The 26,981-nt window shown below is 43.5% G+C and overlaps 1 protein-coding gene across 1 annotated transcript in view; it reads right to left on the reverse strand.

Annotated features, from left to right (window-relative positions):
• LAMC1 (laminin subunit gamma 1) overlaps positions 1-26,981 on the reverse strand; it is a 119,355-nt gene that overhangs the window by 16,793 nt on the left and 75,581 nt on the right. The window contains exons 3-18 of the mRNA XM_025285507.2: positions 23,516-23,646; positions 20,081-20,247; positions 17,707-17,895; positions 16,776-16,893; positions 16,332-16,430; positions 16,109-16,245; positions 15,620-15,742; positions 15,339-15,528; positions 14,914-15,026; positions 12,277-12,498; positions 11,967-12,155; positions 5,357-5,602; positions 4,747-4,900; positions 4,002-4,144; positions 2,811-2,989; positions 1,549-1,705 (exon numbers count right to left, since the gene is read on the reverse strand). Coding sequence (XP_025141292.1) covers positions 1,549-1,705; positions 2,811-2,989; positions 4,002-4,144; positions 4,747-4,900; positions 5,357-5,602; positions 11,967-12,155; positions 12,277-12,498; positions 14,914-15,026; positions 15,339-15,528; positions 15,620-15,742; positions 16,109-16,245; positions 16,332-16,430; positions 16,776-16,893; positions 17,707-17,895; positions 20,081-20,247; positions 23,516-23,646 — 2,557 coding nt within the window. The remainder of the gene's footprint in view (positions 1-1,548; positions 1,706-2,810; positions 2,990-4,001; positions 4,145-4,746; positions 4,901-5,356; positions 5,603-11,966; positions 12,156-12,276; positions 12,499-14,913; positions 15,027-15,338; positions 15,529-15,619; positions 15,743-16,108; positions 16,246-16,331; positions 16,431-16,775; positions 16,894-17,706; positions 17,896-20,080; positions 20,248-23,515; positions 23,647-26,981) is intronic.

Here is a 26,981-nt window from a genome sequence, read left to right on the forward strand (position 1 = left end):
AATCACTTAGATTTAAGAAGCAGCCAATGAAGTTAAGAAGCCCCTTCCATTTCAGACTCCAAGAAGATAACCTATCAATCTCTCTGGCCAGTTCTTTAGAGAAACAATAGTATCCCCCCAAAAAGGGAAGAGATAATCTAAGTGGATCACTTCAAAGCCCTCTAATTCCAAGTGTCCACTTGTACTGCATAATCTCCTTTCAAAACTGAAGAATAAACACAAGTTTAAACTACAAATGAATACTTAGGGAGAGTCTGAAAGGATAAATCATTATGAAGACATTCTTATTCTTGGCTAGTTTGGACCTAAGTGGGAAAGGTCAGCCAGGAACTCCATGAACCAGGACTTAGTGGGAGTGGATTTTAAACCCCAGCCTCACTCTGGTGGCTCCCACAGCTAGCAGAAGCAGGAACCCATTATGCTCCCCATCCTTCAGGTGGCTCAGGGGGAAGTGTGGCGGCCATGGCTCCTATTAGTGCTTCGTCCCACAGAATCATCTGCTTGGGCAGAGGAAAGGCTGTACTCATTGTGGCTAAAAAGAGCCTTGTCTGCTGCGGCTCCACCAAGGTGTGGAGCCTGGATGAGGGGCAGTGCTGGCCGACCTCGCTTTCTTGCCTCTTGACTGAGCTCGAGGTGCTGGCACCAGAGCTGTGTGCCACACCCCACCTCTTAGGTGGCTGATCGGCACTAAGAATGACCACCCCACATTCAACTCTTCAACGGATATGGCAGGACAGATATGAATTTGTTGTTACAGGAGAATACGTTAATGGAAAAACGTGTGTCCAAATTTGAAAAATGAACATTCTAAAAAAAACCCCACCATTATTTATACAGAACAGGAAACCTATAAATTCTTCTTAATCTAGGTTTAAGACTTAAAATGTAACAACTGAAACAAAAAACATGTTTTCCGCACCTCATTTTATTTTTCCATTTCTAAAAATTTACCTCATAGAACACTTTCTGGACTGTCCTACAAAAATTAAACAAACTTGCTCAAACCAGACACATCCGATTTCTTCCTTCTATACGTCAATCATTTTATAAAATTTTAGGAACATTTACAACAGGAAATAAGCAACATATTTAGTTTTCGTTGACCAGTACCCTGACAAGACTTCTCTAACTCATAGTGGAAATGGAGTCAATAGGGAAGTTGATCATTGTGGCCCCAAGTGTATTAATGTTACTGCACACTTACTGTGAATATCTGGCAAGCACCTGGATTTCAATGTTGGAGAAAACCCCACACAAAAGTAACCTCAGACCAACGGTGAGCACCTTGATCCAAGGATTTATAAAATGCTTGGGTTTTAACATCTAACCATGTCTGATGTAATGGGAGAATTACTTCTGCTTAGTGTATCTTAAAACATTGACAGGTTCTTTTCTACGTGTTTAAAAAATGAAATCATTCATATTCTAAACATACTTTAAAAACTGAGAAAGGATTTTATAAAACCATACTATTTAACCTTGAACTAAGAGCCACATCTAAAGACGGCCCACCTCACAGAAATTATCCACTTGTTTAACTTTGTGTACCTTTGACATCCTGGGCTTCACGAAGGAGGTCAGTAACTTCCCTCTCTGCTTCCTTTAGCCTATCCTCAAAGGCTTGATCTGTCACCATCTCATCCCCAGTTCCAAGGTTTGTAATGAGATTCTCTAATTCCCGGAGTTTGGCTCGATGATCAGCAACCTAAACATAATGAAAAAGGAAAAGGGAAATGAAGGCTGTATAAACATTCCTGAAGAACTTGATTGCAAACCTGCAGAAATAATAATCAAAGAGGTGCTCTTTAAGTGTGGAGGTCTACATTCTCCATGTATGTAAACTTTTAAGTAGACAACAGGAGTAGTTTTTCCTCATTTCTCTGGTTTCAAAAGAAAAACTGTCAGGCTGATTCCACTGACTTTAAACTCTGCATGCTGACGATTCTCCAGTTCTGATCACTCTCTCCTGTTTGAGATTACTTTCCTGCTATTGTCACTTGGCTCTCTGACAGGTATCTTCAACCTAACATCCAAAACTATATATACTATATACCCTTGATTTTTTTTTCTCTTAAATATGTATTCTCTGAATCATCTCCGTCTCAGTAAGTAGTGCCTCCAACTACCTTAAGTAAAACAACCCAAGATCCATCCTTGATTCTTCTCTTTCCCTATCCTGACCCTCTGTTATATCCTGCCTTGCTGAACACACATATTTATCTAATTCAGTCTAGGCTTTCCCTTTTGCCCTATTCCTAACCATCCAACTGCATGCAGCAGAGTGTTCTTGAAGTATAAACTGAATTTCCCAGCTTAAAACTCTTTAGTACACTCCGATTGGATTTTGAATAAAATCTAAATTTCTAACTCTGGTCAACATGGTGCAACATAAGCAGTCTCTAACAATCTCTCCAGTCTTATCACAAACCATTCCCTCTTCATTCAGCAGGATCCAGATACCCACGAGCTTCGAGGCCACTGTACCCCACGTTCCTTCTTCCTGGAACAGCCTACCCATCACTTCTCCTTTAGCTTGATCTTTCTTATCCTTAAGATCTCACCTTAAGTGAGTTTCCACAGAGGCTTTATAGAAAGTAGTTCTCCCCAGTTATTCTCTGCATTCTTTCTTGTACTTATCTCAGTTAGTATTTCTTTAATTTTTATTATGTGTCTCCCAGTCGGCACTTCAGCCCTTGAGAACAAGGGCTGGATCTATCTGGTTCGCCATATTTTCTCTAGAGCTGAGAGCTTAGGAAGTGCCCATTTAACATCTGCTGAATGAATGAACGCATGCACTGTTGACAGCTGACCTTATCCTTCACCAGCCGGTAACAAGCTGGACATTCCTGGCAGCCAGGCCAAGACCGATTGTAGAAATAGTTCTCTTCACACTGATCACAGCGATTCCCCACAAAGCCTTCTCTGCATTCACAGCGACCATCGTCCTTGCACTGGAGGGAAAGAGACCCCTCAGGATGGCAGTCACAGGCTGCAGAATAAAGGGAAAAGGGTACATAATAAGGAAAAAAACGGAAGACTGCATTTTCTTTAAGCTCAGAGTGGTATCAATAAGCCAACTGTACTATCATTAGAAGTAGATGCTTTGTGAAAAACAGGCCAATTTAGGAGAATTTAAATGGCTATGCCTGCTCAGCAGAGAAGACAGACATTTTTAAAACAACAGTAAATTTTAAAGTAAAGTGAGCATCTTTTGGAGGGGACATATTTCCTATGACTGAATAATTATACAAATTAGTCTATGAAGTAGAAATCAGTCCATTACAAAAAAAATGCTCTTTTCATGCACTTCCAAGAACTCATCTCTACCTTCATCTCTCCAACCGTTTAATTTTTCCTTTCTCTAAGGAACTAGAACACCCAAATGCTAGTGCTGATTTTCCATTATTTTGTAGTTTGTTTACTCATGTTGTTCTCTGAACGGAGTCAATGGCCTATGCTGCATTCCACAGGAGAAACGCAGGAATTCAGAAAGCAAAAACCCAAACTGTTCTGCGGCCTAATTCCAGGCAAGTGTTTATGCCAAGGAGCAGCAGATGTGGACATGTAAGCGCACCAAAAGGGCCCCAAGGGTGGGAAGCAACTGCAGCCAGTAAGTCAACAAACACGTCTGAGCAGAGTCCCTCACAGCTTCATCATCTGCACGAAGAACGTGATCAATTAAAAAGTTTCATTAAGCACAGGAGGCGGCTCGGTAATCAAAGGGCAATCACTTGGAAATATGAAAGACCAGAAAAAGGAAGAATCAGAAACACTATAAAAGAAGACATAAGTCGGGTGGTTGCTAAGAGACCAGAGAGGCTGTCGGTCCTCTGAGTTTTAGAAATGGATCATGTTTCTGGAATAAAGCATCTCTGAGGACTTGGGTACAGCCCTGACTGTAAGCTGTAGGCCTACATGGAGGCTGGTAAAATGTTTTGGATTCACAGTTCTAACGGGGATGAGAGGGCACTGAAGATTTTTATGCCACCCACGCCCCTTACGTTTGCAGCCTTCGGGTCCAAACCCAAAGTGGTTGACCTCGCAGCGCTCACAGTGCTGACCGGTGATGCCAGGCTGGCACTCACACTGGCCGCTGTGGATGTCACACTGTCCGTTGGTGGAACCCAAAGCGTGGCAGTCACACCTAATAAATCAACACATGACAATTCTCGGGTAAGAAAAACAGACTTTAAGCAAACCTTTCTTTTTTTTCCTTTCAGCATAGGACTGATACAATTTTGTATCAGAAAACAGAATGTTTTAATGATGACAGATGTTAAGGTTCCTGAGGTTCCAGTAATTTTCATGAGCTCTACTCATATCTTCTTTTTCTAACCTATCCCACACAAAAACTGCTGGTCCACTACTAAAACCACTTCCCATGGCTCTCCAATCTGGCACTGCATGGGCGCTGGGCTGGAGCTTTGAAAACAGGAATTCCCAGCCTCTGTAACCCCAGAAGTTCTGATTCTAAGCGTCTCAGAAAGGACCTTATAATGTGCATTAAAAAAAAAAAAAGTTGCTCAGGTGACGCTGCCACAGCTGGTGCCACTGCCTTCCACTCTCTCTCTCATTACTTCCTTACAGCCTCCAGCATCGCCTCTAAAGGTTGCCTCGCCTGTTTCAGGCACTCAAATAATTCCCAAACAAAGCCAAACCAACTGTGGAATATAACTTACAAAAATTCATCTGTGACAATTAAAAAAAAGCCAAGGTTGCCCGCACCAAAGGCACCTGCCATTTTACCTCTCGCAGCCCTGCCCGCTCTGCAGGTTGTAGAATCCGGGGTCACAAGCGCCGCAGTCCCGGCCGGTCACGTGGGGCAGACACTCGCACTGCCCGGTCACGGGGTTACAGCCGCTCTGCTGCTTCACTGTCCCGTAGGGGTTGCAGTCACAGGCTACGGCAGGAAGACACAGACGGCAAAAGATGAGCATCACCCGAGAGGAGCCCTCACGTTAAACGACACAAATAGAGTCTTTCAACTTGTGCTGTTCAATACAGCAGCCACTAGTCACTGAACGGAGATGCGCTGTCAACGTGAAACACACACTCAACTTTGAAGAAGCAGTGTGGAAAAAAAAAGAACATACATCTCAAGCATTTTTTATTGATTACTTGCTGAGATGATAATACGTTAGACAAATAAAAAACAATGTTAAAATTAACTTTACCTGCTTCTCTTTACTGTACTGTATCCACTAGAATAATTTAAATTACGTAAGTGGTTCACGCTATACCTCTATGGAACAGCGCCGCATTAGACCAGACAACTGTAAATATTTAAAGAGACCGTGCAGTGACGCTCAGGATGAGTAAGTGTAACTGTGAGAGGATTTGGCCGATGGCTGGTTACCTTTGCATTTGTCTGCTGGATTGGGAGCCAGGGGATTTCCAAAAAATCCATCTTTGCACCGGTCACAGTAGAAGCCGGCCGTGTTGTAGATGCACTTCAGGCATTCTCCCGTCAGGCGGTGGCAATTCCCAACAGCGTTGGGATCGATGTTGTCATTGCATTGGCACAGGCGGCAAAGCCTCACGGGGCCGTTACTACCCAGAGGGTCTCCAAAGTAGCCGTCATCACAGAGCTCGCATCTTTTACCTGCATGTGAGACAATCTGACGTTACAAGAGAAAGGCCTTACACGTTTCTAGTGCCGCTGGTTACAGACAGTCTGGAGGAACCACCAGGCACAATGCTACACGGTGCCATGGACACGGCATCAGCCTAGGGGAGAAGACCTGGGCTGCAGCTCTGGCGTGGTGCCCGGCCACTAGCGTGACCTAGGACACATCTCCATTTCTTCAGAAATACAGCACCTGGTTCGCCTCCTTCTCTAGCTGTTTTGAAGATTAACTGAAATCATGCCCTAAGAGTGCTTTGTAAATGAGGCTTTACTAACCTTTCCAGCACCAAGGGTTGGCACATTCAGCTGTGTCTGTTTTTGTCAATGATACTGAGAAAACTCAAAGACGACATTTTTTTAAAACATGGTTTTTAAAAAAATACTTATTTATTTGGCTATGCTGGGTCTTAGTTGCAGCACACTGGATCTTTTGCTGTGGCGCACGGAATCTCTAGTTGCAATGCACGGGCTTAGTTGCCCTGTAGTGTGTGGGACTTAGTGTCCCGATCAGGGATTGAACCCATGTCTTTTGCATCAGAAGGCAGATTCTTTACCACTGGACCACTGGGAAGTCCCTGAAAATGCCTCTTCATATCATTCATTCCTCATACAACAGAGTTGAAAAAGTGATAGTCACTCAGTCATGTCTGACTCTTTGCGACCCCATGGACTATAGCTCACCAGGCTCCTCTGTCTATGGAATTCTACAGGCAAGAATACTGGAGTGGGTTGCCATTCCCTTCTCCAGAGGGTCTTCCTGACCCAGCGATCAAATCTGGGTCTCCTGCATTGTAGGCAGATTCTTTACCAGTTGAGCCACCAGGGAAGCCCCATACAGCAGGTTTGGCAGGATCATTTTCTTAAAACATAAAAGGCATCTACTAATCCTTGTTTGAGCAGTGTCAGCTGGCACAGAAGAGACCTCAGAGATCTTCATTTGCTACTCATTCTTATTATGGAGAAAGAAACAGGCTAAGAGATTTGCCCACAACCAAGGAACTAATAGTAAAAGAGACAGAGCTAGCATTCAAGGCTCTTTCAATTAAACTCACTGCTCCTCATCATTCCTTTTCCACTTGCCCACCATTATTAGCTCAAGTTATGTTTGTGGTATCTTTGTAGCCAACTGGACCTAAATTAGCCTAAACTTTTTTTGGAGAAATAAAGGTTTGTTCATTTACTCATCCCATTAATACTGCTTGAGCATCTATCATGTACAGACTGTTCTAGGGTTGTCCAGAACAGGGTGGATGAGGTCTCTGCTCTCACAAGGCTTGTGCTGCCCCTGAGGGAGATGAATTCACAAACAAATAAATAAGACCACATCAGATATTGACACACATAAAAAAGTTAAAACAGAAAATATGATAAGAGAGACAGGTCAAGGGCTACTTCATATTGGGTGGTTCCTCTGTAAGAGAAGATATTTGGGATGACAATGAAGAGACACAAGAACTAAACAATGATAATATTCAAGGGAAGAATGTTCCAGAGAAGCAAGATGAGCTTGTAGAAGCAGTAACAGCAGCCATGTACGTCACAGTAAGGAAACTGGGTTTAAATTAAAGTGCAGTGAGATAATATTTGGGGGGGGGGGGTGGTTTCTAAGTGATGAGATCTGATTTACATTTTAAAAGTATTATTCTGGCTGCTGTATGGGGAATGGGTTGTAGGAGAGCAGAGTGAAGCATGGCGGCAAATTAGGAGGCTATCTCAGGTAAGAGACGACGATGGTGTAGAACAGGGTGGTTACCAGTGAAAGTGGTAAAGAGTGGGCAGATTTGAGAGACTAACACCTTCTGGCTGACTCCTGGGCAATGAAAGAAAGAAGAATCAAGGATAAGTCTAGGATTTTAGCTTGAGCAAATAGGTGGATGGAGATAAAGACCAAGGAAGGAACTGAGTCAGAATTGGAGACAATCAAAGACCTAGCTTGGATTTGCTTAAATTTGAGATTCCTTTGGCTGTCTGATTCAAAGTCACAACAGAAAATATTTGGCACCTTCAAACTAGCAACACTGGAGCAGCGTTAATAAAGACAGCATCTACAGAAGGCAGGGGAGAGTGCTGAGACATTTCAAGTACAGTAGCACTTGGGATAGTAATGCAGGGGTCCATAACCTTGACCTCAGGGGGTGAGCAGTTACCAGAACCTAACAGTTTCTAACTTATCAGAAAGAGCTGTTTGGAGAAGGTCACCTGCCAAGAGCTGAGAGATGCTTCAGACACGGGGCCTTGGAATACATACTCTGCCCTCATCCTCTTTTCCTCTCTGATCTCCTATGTGCTTCCCACCAAGTGGAGGTGGCCATGTGAGGTAGCACACACAGGTCTCATCAGGGTGGAGCAGCGCAGAGAATAGATATGGAGGGGCCGATGGAAGGCTCCCTACCCACCATTCAGGTAGAAACAGCAAGTAGGTAGCTGGCCCTCAAGAGAGCAAGGTCAGGGCTGAAGGCATGGATTTTCCAGCTGTAGGCAAGGAGGGGTTTTTGAAGCCTCAAGGTGAGAGGTGCTCACCTAAGGAGAGAATACAGATAAAGTTGACAAGAAAACCCCAGGCTAAGAAACAGAAGTGATCAAAGGGAGACCCAAAAGAAGAGAAGAAAGGGAGAAGACAACCAAGGAGAGGGAAGAGTCACAAAAGGCAAGAGGAGAAACTGGAGCAAAGGGAGTAGTCAGCAGTATCCAGTGTTGCTGAAACTCCAGGTCAGATAAGGACAGAAAACTGACCACTGCATCTGGCAAATAGAGACCACTGATGTAACAGAAGATCTAGCTGGGGATGGGGCAGGACGTGAAGAAACAGGATGTTAAAAGGGGATGGGAAGCTAGGGGCCCTTTTGCCTTTGAGGTAAATACAACAGTTTCCAGACACAAGATCCTTCTCCAGCGTAGGATTAAGACAGTACTTCAGTTCTGCTTTTCTTCAGTTACCTTAGCTAGTTTAGATATGATCCATATTTTAAACATCTTAGGGACTTCCCCGGTGGTCCAGTGGTTAAGAATCTGCCTCCCAGTGGAGGGGTCACAGGTTTGATCCCTGGTCAGGGAACTAAGATCCTACATGCTGTGGGACAGCTAAGCCCCTGTGCTGCAACCATCTAGCCCCTGCACCGCAGCCAGGGAGAAACCCGTGCACTGCAATGAAAGACGCCCTGCGCCACGACTAAGATCCACGCAGCCGAAAAGACGCATTCAAGTGTCTTAAAACAATTGAAAAATCTGCTAGAAAAGTCAAAAGAGAGCTACATGGTAGCCCATAAAAGCTCTCGTTGCAAAATAGCCTCCAAAGCTATAGCTAGCCTGCCCCTTTGTTTCAGAGTCTAGGATGTAGGTTCAAATCCAGGCTGTACTACTTACATGACTTGGGCAATTTATAGACTTCTCTTATTATCCTTCCCGTACCAGGAGAAATGTCTTTCTTCTCCCTTAGTATTCTTGAGTGCGTTTCTTTATCTGAACTAACCACACTGTATGAAAATGATCTCTGTGCTTCCCTCCACTTTTAGACCCTGGAGAGTAAGGACCCTCCTTTACTCATCTTCATAATCCCAAAGCCATGCACTCAAACAATTTTGTTGAAAAAAGATGAGTATTATTAATTTACCTGAAAAGATCGTTTTAAGTATTAAATGCAGAAGTGAATCATGCACAAAGATCTCAGTGACTATCATCAGTTATTCATATTCTTCAACAGTCTTCTAAATGAGGAACATCTTACTTTGCATCCGCAACCTCTATTCATTTATTTAATAAATACTTGCATTTATTCAACAAACATGTGTGCCAAACACTATTTTGGGTGTTAGGGATACAAAGGTGAATAAAACAGAGCAAAGTCCCTGCTTCAAGGACCTTAACTCTGGGGACGGAAGGAGGAGATAAGCAATAAACAAATGAATACATGTAAAAATACCAAGCAGCTAAAAAGCGCTATAAAAAGCAAAGTAGAATGTAGGAAAATAAAGAGTGATAATATTGTGTTTTTTTACAGGTTCTGTGCTGGTTTCATGCAGACTTCTATATCCTAATTAACATCCTCAAGAATTGCTATAGATCATTCCCTTCAATCCAGGCGATACTTCATAAAACAAACGCAGTTGATCCTTGAACAATGCAAGGAGTTGGTGGGGGGGGGGGGATTGACTGCTGCCCTGCACAGTCAGAAATCCACAAATAAGTTCTGAAATTCCAGCCCCCACCTTATGCAGTTCCTCTGCATTCACAATTCCACGTCCATGGATCCAGCCAACCATGGCCTGTCGTACTGCAGTATTTACTACTGAAAAAGATCTGCAGTAAGTGGACCCACGCAGTTCAAACCTGTGATTTGAACCCGGAACCCATACAGTTCAAGGGTCAGCTGTATATTTCACATTCTGTGAGAAGCATTTAATCAGTGACTAATACAACATTTTCTAAAATCTCCTATATGATATTCCATCCTTCTATAAGCATCCCCAATACTTTTACTTCACCATCTGTACTATTTAGTATAGACATGAGAATGACTCCACAATGCTTAACTGTTCAGTTCATTGACCAGTGAAAGAACAATGAGCAGAGGGATCTCTTATCAAAATGCTCTGTTAAATGCCTCTGCGTGTAGACACGTGAGATACTTACTAAACTCTGTGCCAGCAGAGTAAAGGGTCCTAAGAACCTGGGGCAGGTGCGGAGAGAGGCTTTACTGAGGAAAACCATTCTGGGGAAGTAATGATTCAACTCAACCCACAGAACAGTTAGGAGCTGGCTAAGAAAAGTGAGATCTGGATAAGAGAGTTGGGTGAGCATTCTAGTTCATAAGCAATACTTCATGGCAGGCGAGTCGGGTGCATCTGTGGGAAGACAAGACCAGGGGGGCTTGGAGAAGAGGGTACCAGTGCAGAGGCAGGTGGTGGGGAACGAGGCTGGAGAAGTCTATTTGTAAGAGACTCTACTGGGCCACTGTTTTGTTTTTTTATTAAACAAAAAAAAAAGAAAAGTTAAAAATATGAAATTCTATACTAACTTCTACTCCTCATTTCCTCAACTGCCTTAAGCAAATGACTGGCTCTCCCTGTGTGGCACTGCCTGGTGCTCGGTGTGGGGTCAGGGGGAGGAATGGAAGGAAGGTGGAGTGTTTTAATGTTTCCCAATAATTAGAGTGTTTTTGATGAGACAAGAGAGATGCAGATTATGAGCTCAGTGTTTCGGTTGTTCTGTTTATGTTCACGCTCTGTAGCAATGTTTTTTGAACAAAGAGCTTATAGTGGAGTCAAAGGCTGGCCGGCTGGCCAGAACCTCTCTTATTACACAGAGGCTCCAGTCAGTGGAAGCAGGGGCACGGTCACCGGTGAGCCCCAGGCTCCTCTGTCAACCAGCACAGGCAGCTCCTGGAGCCGCCAGCAAAGATCTACTTCAGTGTTCTTATCAAAAAGAAAGAAACGCAGAAAATGGGAACAGAGGTGTATCCAAAGCTATAAAAATATTTTATTCCCAACTAAATGTGATGGGCTCTGATACATTTGAAACAACAATTTAGAGAAAAAATTTTAAGAATTTTAAAAATGCCGCTTTACATCAAGAATCCCCGGGCAGCCTCACAAACTGAAAATCAAGTTTTGAATCACATCTTATAAGAAAAAGTATCTTGTAGTAAATCATCATCGTTGGCACCTGAATGCCTAGGCTGAAATTCCAGCTCCTTCAATGCCCAGCCATCCATCTTTGGACAGGTAACTTAATTGTGTCTCTGTTCTTAGCTGTAACCTGAGGATGGACTTCCCCGGTGGTCCAGTGGTTAAAAATCTGCCTTGCAATGCCAAGGACGTGGATTGGATCCCTAGTCAGAGAAACGAGGACCCGATGCGACCAAATAAATATTGGTGGCTGAGGGGTAAAGAATCTGCCTGCCAACGCAGGAGACTCGAGTTGGAGCCTTAGGTCAGGAAGATCCCCTGGAGGAGGAAATGGCAACCCATTCCAGTATTCTTGCCTGGAGAATCCCACGGACAGAGGAGCCTGGTGGGCTACAGTCCATGGATTCACAAAAGAGTCGGACACAACTTGGCGACTAAACAGCAACAAACAACCTGAGGATAATACAAGAAGCTATCTCGGAGGGCTGTGAGCATTAATGAGGCCGCATATGTTAAAGTGCTTAGAAAAGCACCTGGCCATAAATATTATGTCAGCTATTATTAATATCAGATATGCATTTTATGAATCCATAATAAACCTGTTTCCGACAAAACTTTTGCTGCTGGGAAAACCAGTCACGGAACCAAACCAGAAAATCCTAAAAACTTCCAAAGCTCTTCTTTCCCAAGTGCTCCTGTGGGTAGAGCCAACTCACCGGTAGTCCCGGTAGGACAGTTGGTGCACACCACCTCCTGTGTCTTGGGGACAGCAGCGCAGCTGGAGCCCCCAGGACACGGACAGGGCTGGCAATCGAAGGAGGTGCCTGCGGTTGAATCGCCATAGTAGCCATCGCTGCACTTCTCACAGTGGGGCCCGGCCGTGTTGTCTCTGCAGTTACAAACACCTATTTGGAGAGCAGGTGTGAGAAGACAGGCGAGCGTCCAAGCAAACAAGACAGCGGGCGTTTCTGAGCCGCCTGCTAAAGAGAGCTTAGGTCCAGCCATCCCCAAAGGTCGTCCTCTCACCTGACTCAGGCTCGCAGGTCTCGCTGTGCCCGTTGCAGGTGCAGAGCACACAGGGACTGTACGGGCCGAGGCTCGGGGTTTCTCTTCGGTAACCCGAGAGGCACACCTCACAAAACTGCCCTCCGTATCCCACAGGACACGTGCAGGACTCCACCCAAGTTGCGGGGACCCCAGGCCCAGGATGAGCGCTTGCCAGGGTGACATCATCCAAATAGCCAGCACCTGTGTGTGGTGGGGGAAAGAGGATCATTGGACTGGCTTCTGTTTTCCAAAACTTCATGAAAAGTCATCAGCGCTAAAGGATAACCAGACTCAAAATTTCAGAGACAGCCAACCATTAGTTTATCTACTGGAGAAGATAACTAGAAAACAGCACTTAGAGCAATCATATGGTACCTGGTGCTGCTGCTGCTGCTGCGAAGTCGCTTCAGTCATGTCCGACTCTGTGCGACCCCACAGACGGCAGCCCACCAGGCTCCCCCATCCCTGGGATTCTCCAGGCAAGAACACTGGAGTGGGTTGCCATTTCCTTCTCCAATGCATGCAAGTGAAAAGTGAAAGTGAAGTCGCTCAGTCGTTTCTGACTCAGCAACCCCATGTACTGCAGCCTACCAGGCTCCTCCGTCCATGGGATTTTCTAGGCAAGAGTACAGGAGTGGGGTGCCATTGCCTTCTCCAGGTACCTGGTGCTAGGTATCTGGAATGGCAGTACACCAAACTTTTATTTTTTAAACACACACACACACACACACACACACACACACACACACACACACTTATACACACATACACGCACACAGAGATTTCAATTTTACAGTTCTCCCAATCAGATCCCCTGGAGAAGGAAACGATAACCCACTCCAGTATTCTCGCCTGGGAAATCCCATGGACAGAGGAGCCTGGCGGGCTACAGTCCATGGAGTCGCAAAGAGTTGGACATGACTGAAGTGACTTAGCACACGCACCCAATCACCAATGTGAAAAACGAAAAGCACTGGGCAATGATCTGGGGCAAGAAAAGACAGAAGGAAGAACGTGGGAACAGGAAGAGTTTAAGGCCACAGCCACGAAGCCATGTTTTTGTTCTTTTGCCACAAAAGCAGGCACTGATCATAGAGATTAAGGGTTAGAAAGCAGGGAAAGCACCTGTCAATAAGGACCATGAAACTGTATTTTTTGCCCTGCATAAAATAGCAAAAATAATTAAACAAGTTTGAATAATTAGGGCTACTTTGACAAACATAATTATTCCAAAGCCATTATGCCATTACGCCATGTATCATAACACTTTCTTGTTTTCAAAAGAAAATAAAAATAGAGAAAGCCTTATATTGGTTTAGCTCAAAGGTTTATCCAGCCTAACAGTGCATGCGACAGGCTCAAAAGGAACATCGTATGGAAGGGCCAAGTTTTTATTATACCAGCATGTTTCCCTTTAATTTTCATTCCACTACCATCTCTTACGGTCTTATCTTTTAACTCAATCTCCCCATGTTATGAAATATCACTTGTTTATATAGAAACTGACAACCTGAGGCTAAAGGACATCTCTTATTTTTGCTTTGAACTTAGTTTAACTTTTAATATATTTATGGGTTTTTTCAACATTAGATCATGAAAGACATCTCCACTGTTAAAGTGCTTCCAACTCCATCTTCAAATGTACTTGTGATTTAATTTACTTAATTCACTGCAATCTAACTTGTTTCAACACTTCTCTTAAAATAAAGAGTCACCAATGATTCTTTAGTTGCCAAATAACAAAATCCAATTGTACTGTCTTTCTCAACCTGTTAACTGTTCCTCTTCCTTAAAATTCTTTTTTTCTCTTGAGTCTCAGATCATGGTCCTTAAATAACCATGTTTCCAGGATTGCTTCTTTTCTCTTCTTACATTTTTTTGTCATATTTCCAAGTTTAAAAATGATTGCCCATATTTTGACAACTCTGATTCTAAATCTCCAGTCCCAACTAAGTCCCATCCATATTTCTAACTACTTATAAGACATTTTCATTTGGATATTCATGCAGGCACCTCAAAAATCAGCACAGCCAAGCTGCTGATGCCACTGCCAATGCCACTCCAATGCTCTGATTCCTCTCCCCCAGCAAGCTCTACCTTTCTACAGAAATAGGTCCTTATTCTAAAAAATTTTAGGAAAACAATTTAAAGGCACACTTAAAAACAGCTTTGTTTATCTAAAATTATAACAAATGTTCATTCAGTAAATTTTAACTTTTCATCATTTAGCTAAAAGGGCTTGATAATTGATTTAGTTAAAAGGGCTTGATAATTACAGAGGAAGAAGTAAAAAGAAATGGAGGTTATATAATGTGAGCCAGTAGAATTATATTGGGATTCTTAGAAAAATCTAATTATATATATAATGTAACCTCAATAGGCTTACCCATTATAAGACAACACCATTTACTAATTTTGTCTAATTTTCTCCAGGTCCTCAAGAGACGTTTCAAAATGCATTATTTTTATACACAATTCATGTATGATGAGGAAGTTTATTATACCACTTCTTTAGGATCAGGTTTATAATCAGGACTTTAGAGATAATCTTTTGATTATGGATCCTTTTTCCTAATCATCATTTTAATTGATGGTCTTAATTACATCATAACTTACTTCTCTCACTGTATGTCCCACGAATCTTGATAGAGGTCAAATTGTTCAGGAGTTTCTGAAATTCGAAAGGGGTAAGAGTAGGCCTCCAAGGGTAATCTGTCGCTTCATGGAGCCTAGAGAAAAAGGAAGGGGCACGTTAACCTCTGTAAGGACAATTCTGGGTGCTGAGAAAGTATTTCTTAGTCATCCATGCCACCCGCAATGCACTGCTCTGCTGGTCTAACCACGTCAGAGATTAGTCTGTTGGTTTGACCATACCGCTGGAAAAGGTACAGGTAATCAAGGGGAAAGTTCCCTTTTACAAAGTCACATCGAGAACCCCAAAGTTTTTCTTTAATACACACCTTGAGGCCTGAGGCACTTAGATAAAGAAGCCACTTTTATAATTCTGGTCAAGTCAGATTTTATAAACCAAACTGTCTTACCTGAAGACATATTTCACAGTGGTCTCACTTGGATAGGAATTGCCCTGAGCGATCAAGGGCACAGACACTCTTAGGCCAGCTCCTTCAAGCACCAGGTCTTCTGCCGAGAGGCGAGTGTCTCGCCTGTCCACGCGGAAGGAGAAGGAGAAATTCTGACCATAACTCAACACCTGCTTGCCCAAGAACTTCGCTGGAAGGCAGACACAATGGTGAGCAAGAACGTGAGGTCAGGAATAAACACAATCACACACCACACCACACGGCTTCCTAGCCTTACTCACCAGGGGCGATGAAGTACCGAGGGAAGTAGCTGTCTGAGATGACGGCAATATCCTGCCTCTCAGAGGACCACTCAAATGATGCTTCAGAGCCATCCCTTTGTTCTGCACGCCACCCATCCTCATCTACAAGCGGAGGATGAAAACACAAAGGCCGTTACCTTGCAAACATCCTGAATTCAGGTCCTCTATATTCCACAAAATGTACAGAAAGTCATCAATCAAAGTTTTTGAGTAAATGGAGACTGTAACAGTACCTATATATGCTATACCTCTGAAGCCGTATTTTTCTTTATTTTATATAACATTTATACTCCTAGGTAAATTCTAAAACCACCTGTATATGTTTTCATTAAAAGCCAAAGAAAAATCACATACATTAAAAGAAAAAGTGTTGATAGTCTCAAAAAATCTTCAAAGAGTTACTGACTTTTTTAATACTGTAAGCCTAGGCTCCAAATTCTAGGGGACTAAAGGAAAGGTCTACTTTACCAATCTCAAAGGTGGAGGTTATAGAATAAATGCTGTAGCCAACGGCATTTGTGCACACGGAAGAATGCCCAAAGCAGAAGCAGGGGGTGCACCCTCTAGGGTTAGATGATTCCAGATTAAAAAATCCAGGTTTGCATCTGAAAGAGATTAAGATACAACCAGGTATTTTTTGTATCTGAAATATGAGAGAAGACACAACACAGCCAGAGAAAGAATGAGCTACCTCTCACAATTGAAGCCTTCGACATTGTCTTTGCAAACACATCTTCCTGTTTCAACATTACATTCATCTATGCTGCCAGAAGGATTGCAAGAGCATGGCCTGTGAAATGATGAAATAAGAGGATAAAGAAATTTCGCTCCAAGTCAGTCTTTTGTTTTACATGTTAACAGATTTAAAAAAAAAAAAATAAAGAAATACATAAAAAAGCAAAACGAATCCTAAAGTCATCTTTGTATTTGGATTTTATTTCAGTCAAGGACACCCATCACACTTAGACATTAAAAACTGCTTCATCTCTGTACAAAACCATCCTTTAAGCTAGAAGCCTTAAATCTGGGTGATAATTATTACGGGGGGAAAATGTTTATATGGTTGCAGATAAGCTACAAGATCTATTACTAAGAATCAGCTACAACTGGATTCCGCCCCCTTAAAAAATCTTACCTGCACCCAGCCTCAGTGAGAGAATGGTACCCAGGCTGGCAACGGTCACACTTGTCCCCCATTACTCCTGGCTTACAGCTACATCTGCCATAGCTATCACACTGCGTACTGAGGGAACCTGAAATATAAAGCACTCAACGTCAACCACCAGATCGGAAAGTAAAACTAACGTCTCAAAGAAAACTAGTAACTAAATACAATGCTTGAAATTCAGTATGTAGATTGGTGTTCAGGGTCTAGATGGTAACCAAGAGAATAAAGATCAAATTTTAAAACAGAACTCCCTCAAAACCATACCCCTTTAAACTATGACATTTAAACTTTCCAGACATACACCCTAAGATGAATCTACTCATAATTATTGAAAAATACTAACAAATAACTCTGTACCCATGATAAACTGCAAGCAAAATCAGTCACTGTGGACAAGCACAGGCTCCTTAGGGCCTGTGTCTAGAATTTAAGTATACACAGGCAGAAACAGCAAATAAAGTTCAAACTCCTGGAAAAGTAGAACAGACTAAGAGCTCTCAGCTCCTCTGAACACACAGCAACATGCTGCAGGAGGTTAGCCCTCCAAAGAGGTTAGACTAAACAAAATCATTAACAAGGAAGAACTCACGGAGCAGCTAACCAACCTTTTACAGTCAAAGTTCAAACGGTCTCAATGATCTTATTGCTAATTATTTATAAAACCATTACTCAGGCCAACCCCAGTTTTATACACATTGGAAAATCATCTAAACGCTCCACCTGGTTAAAGAGAGTTGAGGCCGATGACAAATCATTCACACGTTATAACAATATTCACTCTTCTACATTTAACCTGTGAGAATCCTAAGGAAACACAGCTTTATTTCCTGGGGATACAGGAAATGCTTCTTTTGTCTCCCAACCCATCAGGCCGAAGCAGACCCAGGCTGTCACTTACCAACAGGACTACAGTGGCAGGGAGAGCAGGCTTCCCCGTTCCCACGGCGGAAGAAATTCTCCCGGCACCTCTCACACTTGGCTCCGTCTGTGTTGTCCTGGCAGCTGGTACAGTGGCCACCGTGGCCCGTGGAGCGGTACAGTTCAGGGTCAAAGTAGCATTCCTGAGATCGGCCATTGCAGTCACAGGCTGTTGGCCAAAACGTTAAGTCAGATCCATGTTCCTTTACAAACAGCACTTTAGAAGACTCAAACCAAACTGTAACTCCCCACATCTCTGTGACAGATGGTGGTGGTGGTGATGGTTTAGATGCTAAGTCGTGTCCAACTCTTGCAACCCCATGGACTGTAGTTCCTCTGTCCATGGGGTTTCCCCAGCAAGAATACTGGGGTGGGTTGCCATTTCCTCCTCCAGGGGATCTTCCCAACCCAGGGATTGAGCCCGTATCTCCTGCATTGCAGGCAGATCCTTTACCTCTGAGCTGTGACAGGTGGTAGGTAGCTGAATGACTACCAGATACATTTCCCATTTAAAAAAATGAAAAAAGTATGTCTGTCAATAAAGGGTTTATAGTCAGGTTATCAGCTTACAAGGAAATGTCCATCCTTATCAAAAATGGTACCATCATAGCTTAGTTGGTAAGGAATCTGACTGCAATACAGGAGAACCCGGTTCAATTCCTGGGTTGGGAAGATCCCCTGGAGAAGGGAAAGGTACCCACTCCAGTATTCTGGCCTGTATAGTCCAGGGGGTCGCAAAGAGTCAGACACAACAGAGTAACTTTCACTTTAAAATATAACTAATTCCTGTACTTGGGAACCTCCAGATAGTAGTATCAGTTCAGTTGCTCAGTCGTGTCCAACTCTTTGAGATCCCATGAATTGCAGCACGCCAGGCCTCCCTGTCCATCCAGCCATCTCGTCCTCTGTCGTCCCCTTCTCCTCCTGCCCCCAATCCTTCCCAGCATCAGAGTCTTTTCCAATGAGTCAACTCTTCGTATGAGGTGGCCAAAGTACTGGAGTTTCAGCTTTAGCATCAAGTAAAAGCCAAGTCAAATTACAATTTTTCAGAGTCTTTATCCTTCATTTTAATACCAAGTCCAAGCACAAGGATCAGTTCATACTCAGGTTTCAGTTTACCATTTTAGGGCTCAGACAATTCAAATACATTAGCCACTAATGTATTTCAAAATGCCAGATTACTTGCATACGGAGACTGGGGTGATCTGAGCCATACTGGGTACAATATGTACCTCTGTAAAAGGAAGCAGGAAATCTAGATGCTCTAGAAAGTAAATCCACTAGAAGGGAAACCCAGACCCACTAGATGCCTCTATCTACTGGGAAGCCGCGGTACCAAATGGGTCACCTGTTAAGCAGCTATAGTCCCTACAGGGCACAACCATATTTTAAGAACAAGCATCTACAGTCACAATGTATAATCTTTTTTCATTTTCTCTCTTCCTAAGAGTACTAGGATCTACTCTTCCTCTCAAAGCCTCTCGCCTAGGCACAAGGGCAGTATGAAAATTTCTCTGTATTTCGCTCTCTAGAGAGATAAAGAAAAAATAATTTTGATAAACAATCTTTTGAATGGGAGTCTTAGTCTGCTACTCATCACACCTGACTAACGTTAATCAACAACCATGGTTGTCTGAAGAAATAAGAATTGGAAAGAAGAAGAATATTTTAAAGAGCAACAAAGACAAGACTAGAAAAACCATATTTTAGTGTAGGCTACACATCCAACCAGTTCATTCTGAAGATCAGTCCTGGGTGTTCATTGGAAGGACTGATGCTAAAGCTGAAACTCCAGTACTTTGGCCACCTCATGCGAAAAGTTGACTCATTGGAAAAGACCCTGATGCTGGGAGGGATTGGGGGCAGGAGGAGAAGGGGACGACAGAGGATGAGATGGCTGGATGGCATCACCGACTCGATGGACGTGAGTTTGAGTGAACTCCAGGAGTTGGTGATGGACAGGGAGGCCTGGCGTGCTGCGATTCATGGGGTCGCAAAGAGCCGGACATGACTGAGCAACTGAACTGAACTGAACACTGGCCCAGTATTTAGAACTAAGGAAAGGCCAGACCTTGAACATGCTGCTCCCATTCTGTTAGGTATGCTCCTCAAGGAAATAGAAAACCTTCGAGTTTATGTTTATGGCCAATTCCACACATCTACGATTCTTCTCCAACGTGCATGCAGGTTTTATATATATATATATATCTCTCTCTCTCTACACACTCAAATTATGGAAGAAGCACTGCCTTGCAGGCTCTTCCTCTCAAGGAAGAATCAAAGGAAGTCACCCATGCCCCCCGCCCCCCAAAGTCCTAGAGACAGCTCAGCAGATGGAAGCCCGGGGCACTCACGCTGGCACTCGCTGGCACTCTCAGCGGTCGCCCTCCTCCACGGCCGGTCGTTGAAGAAAGGAAGGCACTTTTCACAGTCCACACCATAAGTATTATGTTTGCAATTACACACCAGCTTGTCAAACTCATTCTTTACACACTCGCTTGCGTGTCCGTTACATTTACACCTGGGGAGAGAAGAGACACTCAAAAGAAAAAACAGCTAGAAAGCGCTGACTGGACACAGAGAAAGGATGTTCATGGAGAATTAACAGCAACCTCTGAATGTTTCTGAGTTTACCAAGCACAACTGTAAACTGAGGAACTGAGCAAGATTAAGTAATGGCTGTGTTTTTAGTTATGAAGAAAAATTCTGACCAAAAAAGGTAGCTTTATTTAACTGGGGCTAGAGCATTAACTGGAGAAGGCAATGGCACCCACTCCAGTACTCTTGCCTGGAGAATCCCATGGACAGAGGAGCCTGGTAGGCTGCAGTCCATGGGGTCGCTAAGAGTCAGACACGACTGAGCGACTTCACTTTCACTTTTCACTTTCATGCATTGGAGAAGGAAATGGCAACCCACTCCAGTGTTCTTGCCTGGCGATCCCAGGGACGGTGGAGCCTGGTGGGCTGCCCCCTATGGGGTCGCACAGAGTCAGACACGAATGAACCAACTTAGCAGCAGCAGTAGCACAGCATTAACTGGACATAAAAAGAAAGTCCCCGACAATTTCTGAGGACATTTGTAGGACCCTTTCCTGAAGTGAAATGTGTGTGTTTCAAGAAGAAGCCAAGTGTAGTGGTTAAGAAGAACACGGGTGTATACATATGGCAGATTCACTTTGCGGGCAGTGAAACTAACCTAACACTATGAAGCAATTATACTGCAATTGAAAAAAAAAAAAGAACATGGACTCTGAGGCCAGGCTGCCTGTGACTTACAGATGTAACTTAACCTGTGCCTTACCTGTAAGAGAAGGATGAGAATAATGTTTATTTCATAGAGTTACTGAGATCAAGAGGTTACTCTTTTTATGTGCCCAGGATTATATGGGCATATAACAAGTCAATAAATGTCAGCAGTTATCCATCATGATTTTAAAGCATTCTGATCTGAAGACCGTAAGAGCCAGACACAACACCACCATATGGATCTCTGGTAGACACTCCCTCGGGTTGTTTGGGGTAAGAATCCTTGACGGATCCCTAAGACAAAGGCACTAGAATAGTAAGGACTTGTGGAAATCCCCATGAGTATTTGCTGCCCTGCCGTGCCCCTCACTCACTCTTTAAAGACAGCAGTCAGTTCAAGCACCACTTAATAACACATTCAAACACTTCTGAAATATCTACAGTGCACTAGGATGAATCCCAAATTATATCCCCAGCTTGCCTCTTTCTTCCAAGCTTCTGTCCTTGACTGCTACACAAACGTAATGTCCTCCATGACTTACAGCTTTACATTTTATACCTGAACTCACCATCTCGCCAAATGAGCTCATCTTCTCCGTGTATATTGTTATAAATTGGTATCACCATTCTCCTGATTGCTAAACCTTCAAATCTTCTCTGACTAAAATCCTGATAACTCTTCCTTCACAAAATGCACCTAAATGTTCCTTTCCACCCTGTCGTCACCACCCCATGTCTGGCATTTGTCACCTAACACCTAGATGACAGCATCATAACAGGAATATAAAATTCTCTCAATCATATTCTTTCACTCTGCCTGCAGCTCACCTTCCTGATCTACTGTTCTGATATCAGAGCCCTACTCCAAAAGAGTACATGGTTTTTCACTGGTTACAGCTTCCATCAGCTTCCCCTGAGCCTCAATCCCATACCAGGGACACAGCATACAAAGATCATGTTTCTGTTCTGGAGACTTCATAGGCTAATACAAGGAGAAGTCAGTCCAAGATTCTTGGCCCACTGTCTGAGGTCTCTGGCTATCAAACTCTCTCTGGTTTACAACTCTACAAATTCATGTAAGATGTTCCTTCCATCACGGAGATTTAGATTCTTTCAACTCTAAACCTTTGCTCATGACATGTTCATCCTCCTTCACCTAACCCAGACATCCTCTCTCCTTATCTAAACCCTACCTATTCTTCGAGGCCCAGCTTAGGTTCGATCTGCTTCTCTAGCCTGACTGTCTTGTAAGCATTCTCTGACATACGACATCTCTTTATCTAAAGCATGTGACCGTACTAGCATTTAACTTTTCACATGTTCACACAGCGCCTGCCTCATTCATCTGCAGGATCCCAGAAGGTCAGGTCCTTCTCAGAAGGTGAGTGTCAGTCCCACACTTTCTCAGTAGCTTCACAGTGCCTGTCATAGGGCTCTGCATTTACATGCTCAGTAAGAATTCACTAATGTGTCTCCAGTACTTTGGCCACCTATGCGAAGAGTTGACTCACTGGAAAAGACTCTGATGCTGGGAGGAATTGGGGGCAGGAGGAGAAGGGGACGACAGAGGATGAGATGGCTGGATGGCATCACTGACTCGATGGACGTGAGTCTGAGTGAACTCCGGGAGTTGGTGATGGACAGGGAGACCTGGCGTGCTGCAATTCATGGGGTTGCAAAGAGTCGGACACGACTGAGCGACTGATCTGATCTGATCTGAATGTGTTTATTGGTCCAATCACTTCATGGGAAATAGATGGGGAAACAGTGGAAACAGTGACTGACTTTATTTTTGGGGGCTCCAAAATCACCGCAGATGGTGATTGCATCCATGAAATTAAAAGACGCTTACTCCTTGGAAGGAAAGTTATGACCAACCTATACAGCATATTCAAAAGCGGAGACAATACTTTGCCAACAAAGGTCCGTCTAGTCAAGGCTATGGTTTTTCCAGTGGTCATGTATGGATGTGAGAGTTGGATTGTGAAGAAGGCTGAGCGCCAAAAAATTGATGCTTTTGAACTGTGGTGTTGGAGAAGACTCTTGAGAGTCCCTCAGACTGCAAGGAGATCCAACCAGTCCATTCTGAAGGAGATCAGTCCCGGGTGTTCATTGGAAGAACTGATGCTGAAGCTGAAACTCCAATACTTTGGCCACCTCATGCACAGAGTTGACTCATTGGAAAAGACTCTGATGCTGGGAGGGACTCGGGGCAGGAAGAGAGGGGACGACAGAGGATGAGATGGCTGGATGGTACCACCAACTCGATGCACATGAGTTTGGGTGAACTCCGGGAGTTGGTGATGGACAGGGAGGCCTGGTATGCTGCGATTCATGGGGTCGCAAAGAGTAGGACAGGACTGAGTGACTGGACTGAACTGAACTGAATGTGTTGACTGGACAAGGTTTTAGAAAACCTAGTTACTTTGTTTCCAGGATAATGAGGTCTAACAACATTATTAATGCCCTTGTAAATAAGTGGCTGCATTTACTCCTACACCAAAGCTTCTATGGCTTTCAAGGTTATTTAATGGCTTACTTACCTACCACCCACAGCAAAATCAGAGATTGCATAATAATAGGATTTGAGAACTTTGGGGTCATTAAACACTTCATCTCCAAAAGTGTTCAGGCGATTGAGAGTTACTCTGATGTCAGTGGCAGTTACCCATTCCTGTCAGAAAATAAAAACACAGAAAAGATGGTAAAGGCACTGAATTATTATAAGAGACATGTATGTGACAAAATCTTCTAAACAGTTAATGTGTCATTTAACTTATGTCTTCTTCTGGCATTAAATCTATTATACTACTCAAAGACTTCCTTTAATATCCTTATATTTTTCTCCTTGACTCTTCCCTTCTTGGATCTAAGTTGTTACTTCACCATTCAGAATCCCCCAAGGCAGAAATAATATTAGTTTCGTCACAAGGCTGTAGAAAGGCTTAAATGAAATACGCTTTTCAATACTCAGCATACATTAGGTACTGAATACACATGTCCCGTCTCTCCACTCTATATCCGCACCCCAAAGCCAGCCTAGAGAAGCCAACAGAGTTCACAAAGCACCACAACCGCGTTCAATATGCTGGTCATTGTCTCCCCCTGCCCATCTTGTTCCATCTCCCTTTCCCTTTTGCCCCAACCAGTACTACAGATCTGGGAGACACTTCCCAGCACAAAGCAATCAATCCTTACACTGGCCTGAACCCATCAGATGTACTCTTCTGTCCTGACCCTTCCCAAATGTCGCTTCTTGTGAGGCCTTCCCTGGCCGTGCTATCTAAAACTGCCACCACCACCACCACCTCCAACTCCCTACCTCCCATCACTATTTTATCAAAATTGCCCGCTTCCATCACCACCACCTGCCCACCCCACCACTGCCACATCAGATTATAAGCTCCACAGGGCAGGATATTTTTTTGTTTTTGTTCACTGCATTTCACTGCTGGTTAGCATATACTTGGTGCTCAGATTAACATTTACCAAGGAGAAGACCCTTGAAAGTCCTTTAGACAGCAAGGAGAACAAACCAGTCAATCCTAAAGGAAACCAACCCTGAATATTCACTGCAAGGACTGACGCCAAAGCTGAAGCTCCAATCCTTTGGTTACCTGATGCGAAGAACTGACTCACTGGAAAAGACTGTGATGCTTGCAAAGATTGAGGGCAGGAGGAGAAGGGGACAGCGAGGGATGAGATGGTTGGATGGCATCACTGACTCAGTGGACATGAGTGTGAGCAAACTCAAGGAGCTTGTGAAGGACAGGGAAGCCTGGTGTGCTGCAGTTCATGGGACGGCAAAGAGTTGGACACAACCTAGCCACTGAACAAGCAAATGGGCAGACTGGCAGAAACTATAACTCATCAAGATGGCAGGTCTATCATAATGGCAGAGGACAAGAAGGAAGGTTATACAGTTTTCCCCTAGGTTTTATGAGATCTGAGTGCATATAATAAATGCCCTTTCATTGAGGTAATTTTAGTCAGATGTTTACATCTGGGGTAATTGTAACAATGATCCTGAGGAATCATGCCTGCCAGTGTCCAAGCCCTGTGTATTCCCTTTTCACATTGATTCTAGGTGGGCAAATGACTTGCTTTGGCCAAAGAAACATCAGTGAATGTGATACAGGCAGAGGATTGATATATATGCATGCCCTGGGACTTACCCTCTTGAATACTTTCACAATCACATGAAGAAGCCTAGTCTACCTCCTTGAGGAGGTAAGATGACAGGGAGAAGATAAACCCAGCTCCATCCCAGCTGACTGGCCAGGGAGTGACCTCAGGCTGACACAGAATCATGAGAAACAAGAAATCATGGCTGTTTAAAACCATTAAGTTTTAGAGTGGTGTATTACATATAATGACCCAAAGGTGCCACACCCACTTTCAGTTCTCTCCTGGGACTGCACCTCAGCATCACCAACACAGACGTAACAAGCCAAGTGCAGAGCTGAAGGCGTCTGTTTTCAGAAGGTTTCACATGAGACAGGGAGGCACACCCCTGATTAAGAATCACTGCTTACACCATGCCAAACACCTGGCAGATAGAACAACACAGAGAGCTCATCAAGGCTAATCTCCGTGAGGCCTCCATGTATAATTAGAAAGGAGAAGAGATGGTGATTTCACCATATCCAAACTTGGAACTCCAATAACAACTCCCACTCACGGTCACAATGTCAGGAATCTTTTAGCCGTCTGTAGTGTAAATAGCTGTACAGATCTCTGTGTTTAGCACTTGTGTCTTTGACAGGCTTCAGCTTTATCACAGCTTTTCTTGAATAAAAGCTTCTCAAGAGCTGAATCTGAGACTTTTTCTTTCAAAATGGGCATCTTAAAGGAAACACTCTAGAACTAGACTTTCTAGGTTTTGAATCCCAGTTTAGTGGCTAGAAACAGTGTAACTTGGGACCAGTGATTTTATCTTTTCTGGGCCTCTGATTCCTCATCTGTAAAATGGAGATAATAAAAGTGTCTACCTTACAGAGTTATTGGGAGAGTTAAATGTGTTAATACATTTAATGTATCTAAAGGGCTTAGAACAACACTTGGCACACTATAGTAAGTGCTATAATAAATGTTAATCATTATTATACATCACTACATGCTCAGCAATATTCAGCATTGAAACCAGGAAGGAAGGTTTCTGAGAGATCACAGCTTTTACAGGGAGGCACAAGGAGCAATGAGGGTAGGAGCCATCTGCCTCTGTCCTCACTGTCAGATCGGCTACCAGTCAGATCAGTTGCCTTTCCTTGGTAGCTGTATATCAGAGTCAAAGCTCTTACATCCAGAGACACATAACTGATGCTTCTGCATAAGGATACCAACTGACCAAATCTATTGCGAATGCCCACAGCCTTCTGTCACCTTTAGTCTTATGAGTTTCTGAGGCGTGAAGAATAAGAAACATCAGAACTCCTATAGCTGGGGAACTGATTTAAGACAAGCTAACAAGGCATACCGTTAGCAAAGGGGCGAGAAAACCACAGTCAGTTTACCTCACTGCTTTTCCTACTGACTACATGGTCCCTCTCCAGGACAGTAAAATACAATAACTTGTGTAGAAAGAATCAAAGCCAGGAAACATATGCCAGTTGATAAACTTAGACTTGTGGACACAGCAGGGAAAAAAGAGGGTGGGATGAATTGAGAGAGCAGCATCGACGTAAGTACACTACCATGCATGACACGGCTAGCTCGTGGGAGGCTGCTGTGTAACACAGGGGGCCCAGCTCAGTGCTCCGTGATGACCCAGAGGGGTAGGAAAGGAGGGACAAGAGGGAGGCTCAAGAGGGAGAGGACATACGTATACTTATAGCTGATTCACGTTGTTGTACAGCAGAAACCCACACCACATTGTAAAGCAATTGTCCTCCAATTAAAAATAAATTAAAAAAAAAATTTTAAAGCGAGTATTTGTAGATCATTTCTCCCCTAGGTAATCTGTTTCTTCATCTACTCGAGTCAGTTATTCTTTCTGCCATTTATTTTGAA

Source organism: Bubalus bubalis, chromosome 5, assembly GCF_019923935.1.
Source record: "Bubalus bubalis isolate 160015118507 breed Murrah chromosome 5, NDDB_SH_1, whole genome shotgun sequence".
NCBI classification, from domain to species: domain Eukaryota; kingdom Metazoa; phylum Chordata; class Mammalia; order Artiodactyla; family Bovidae; genus Bubalus; species Bubalus bubalis.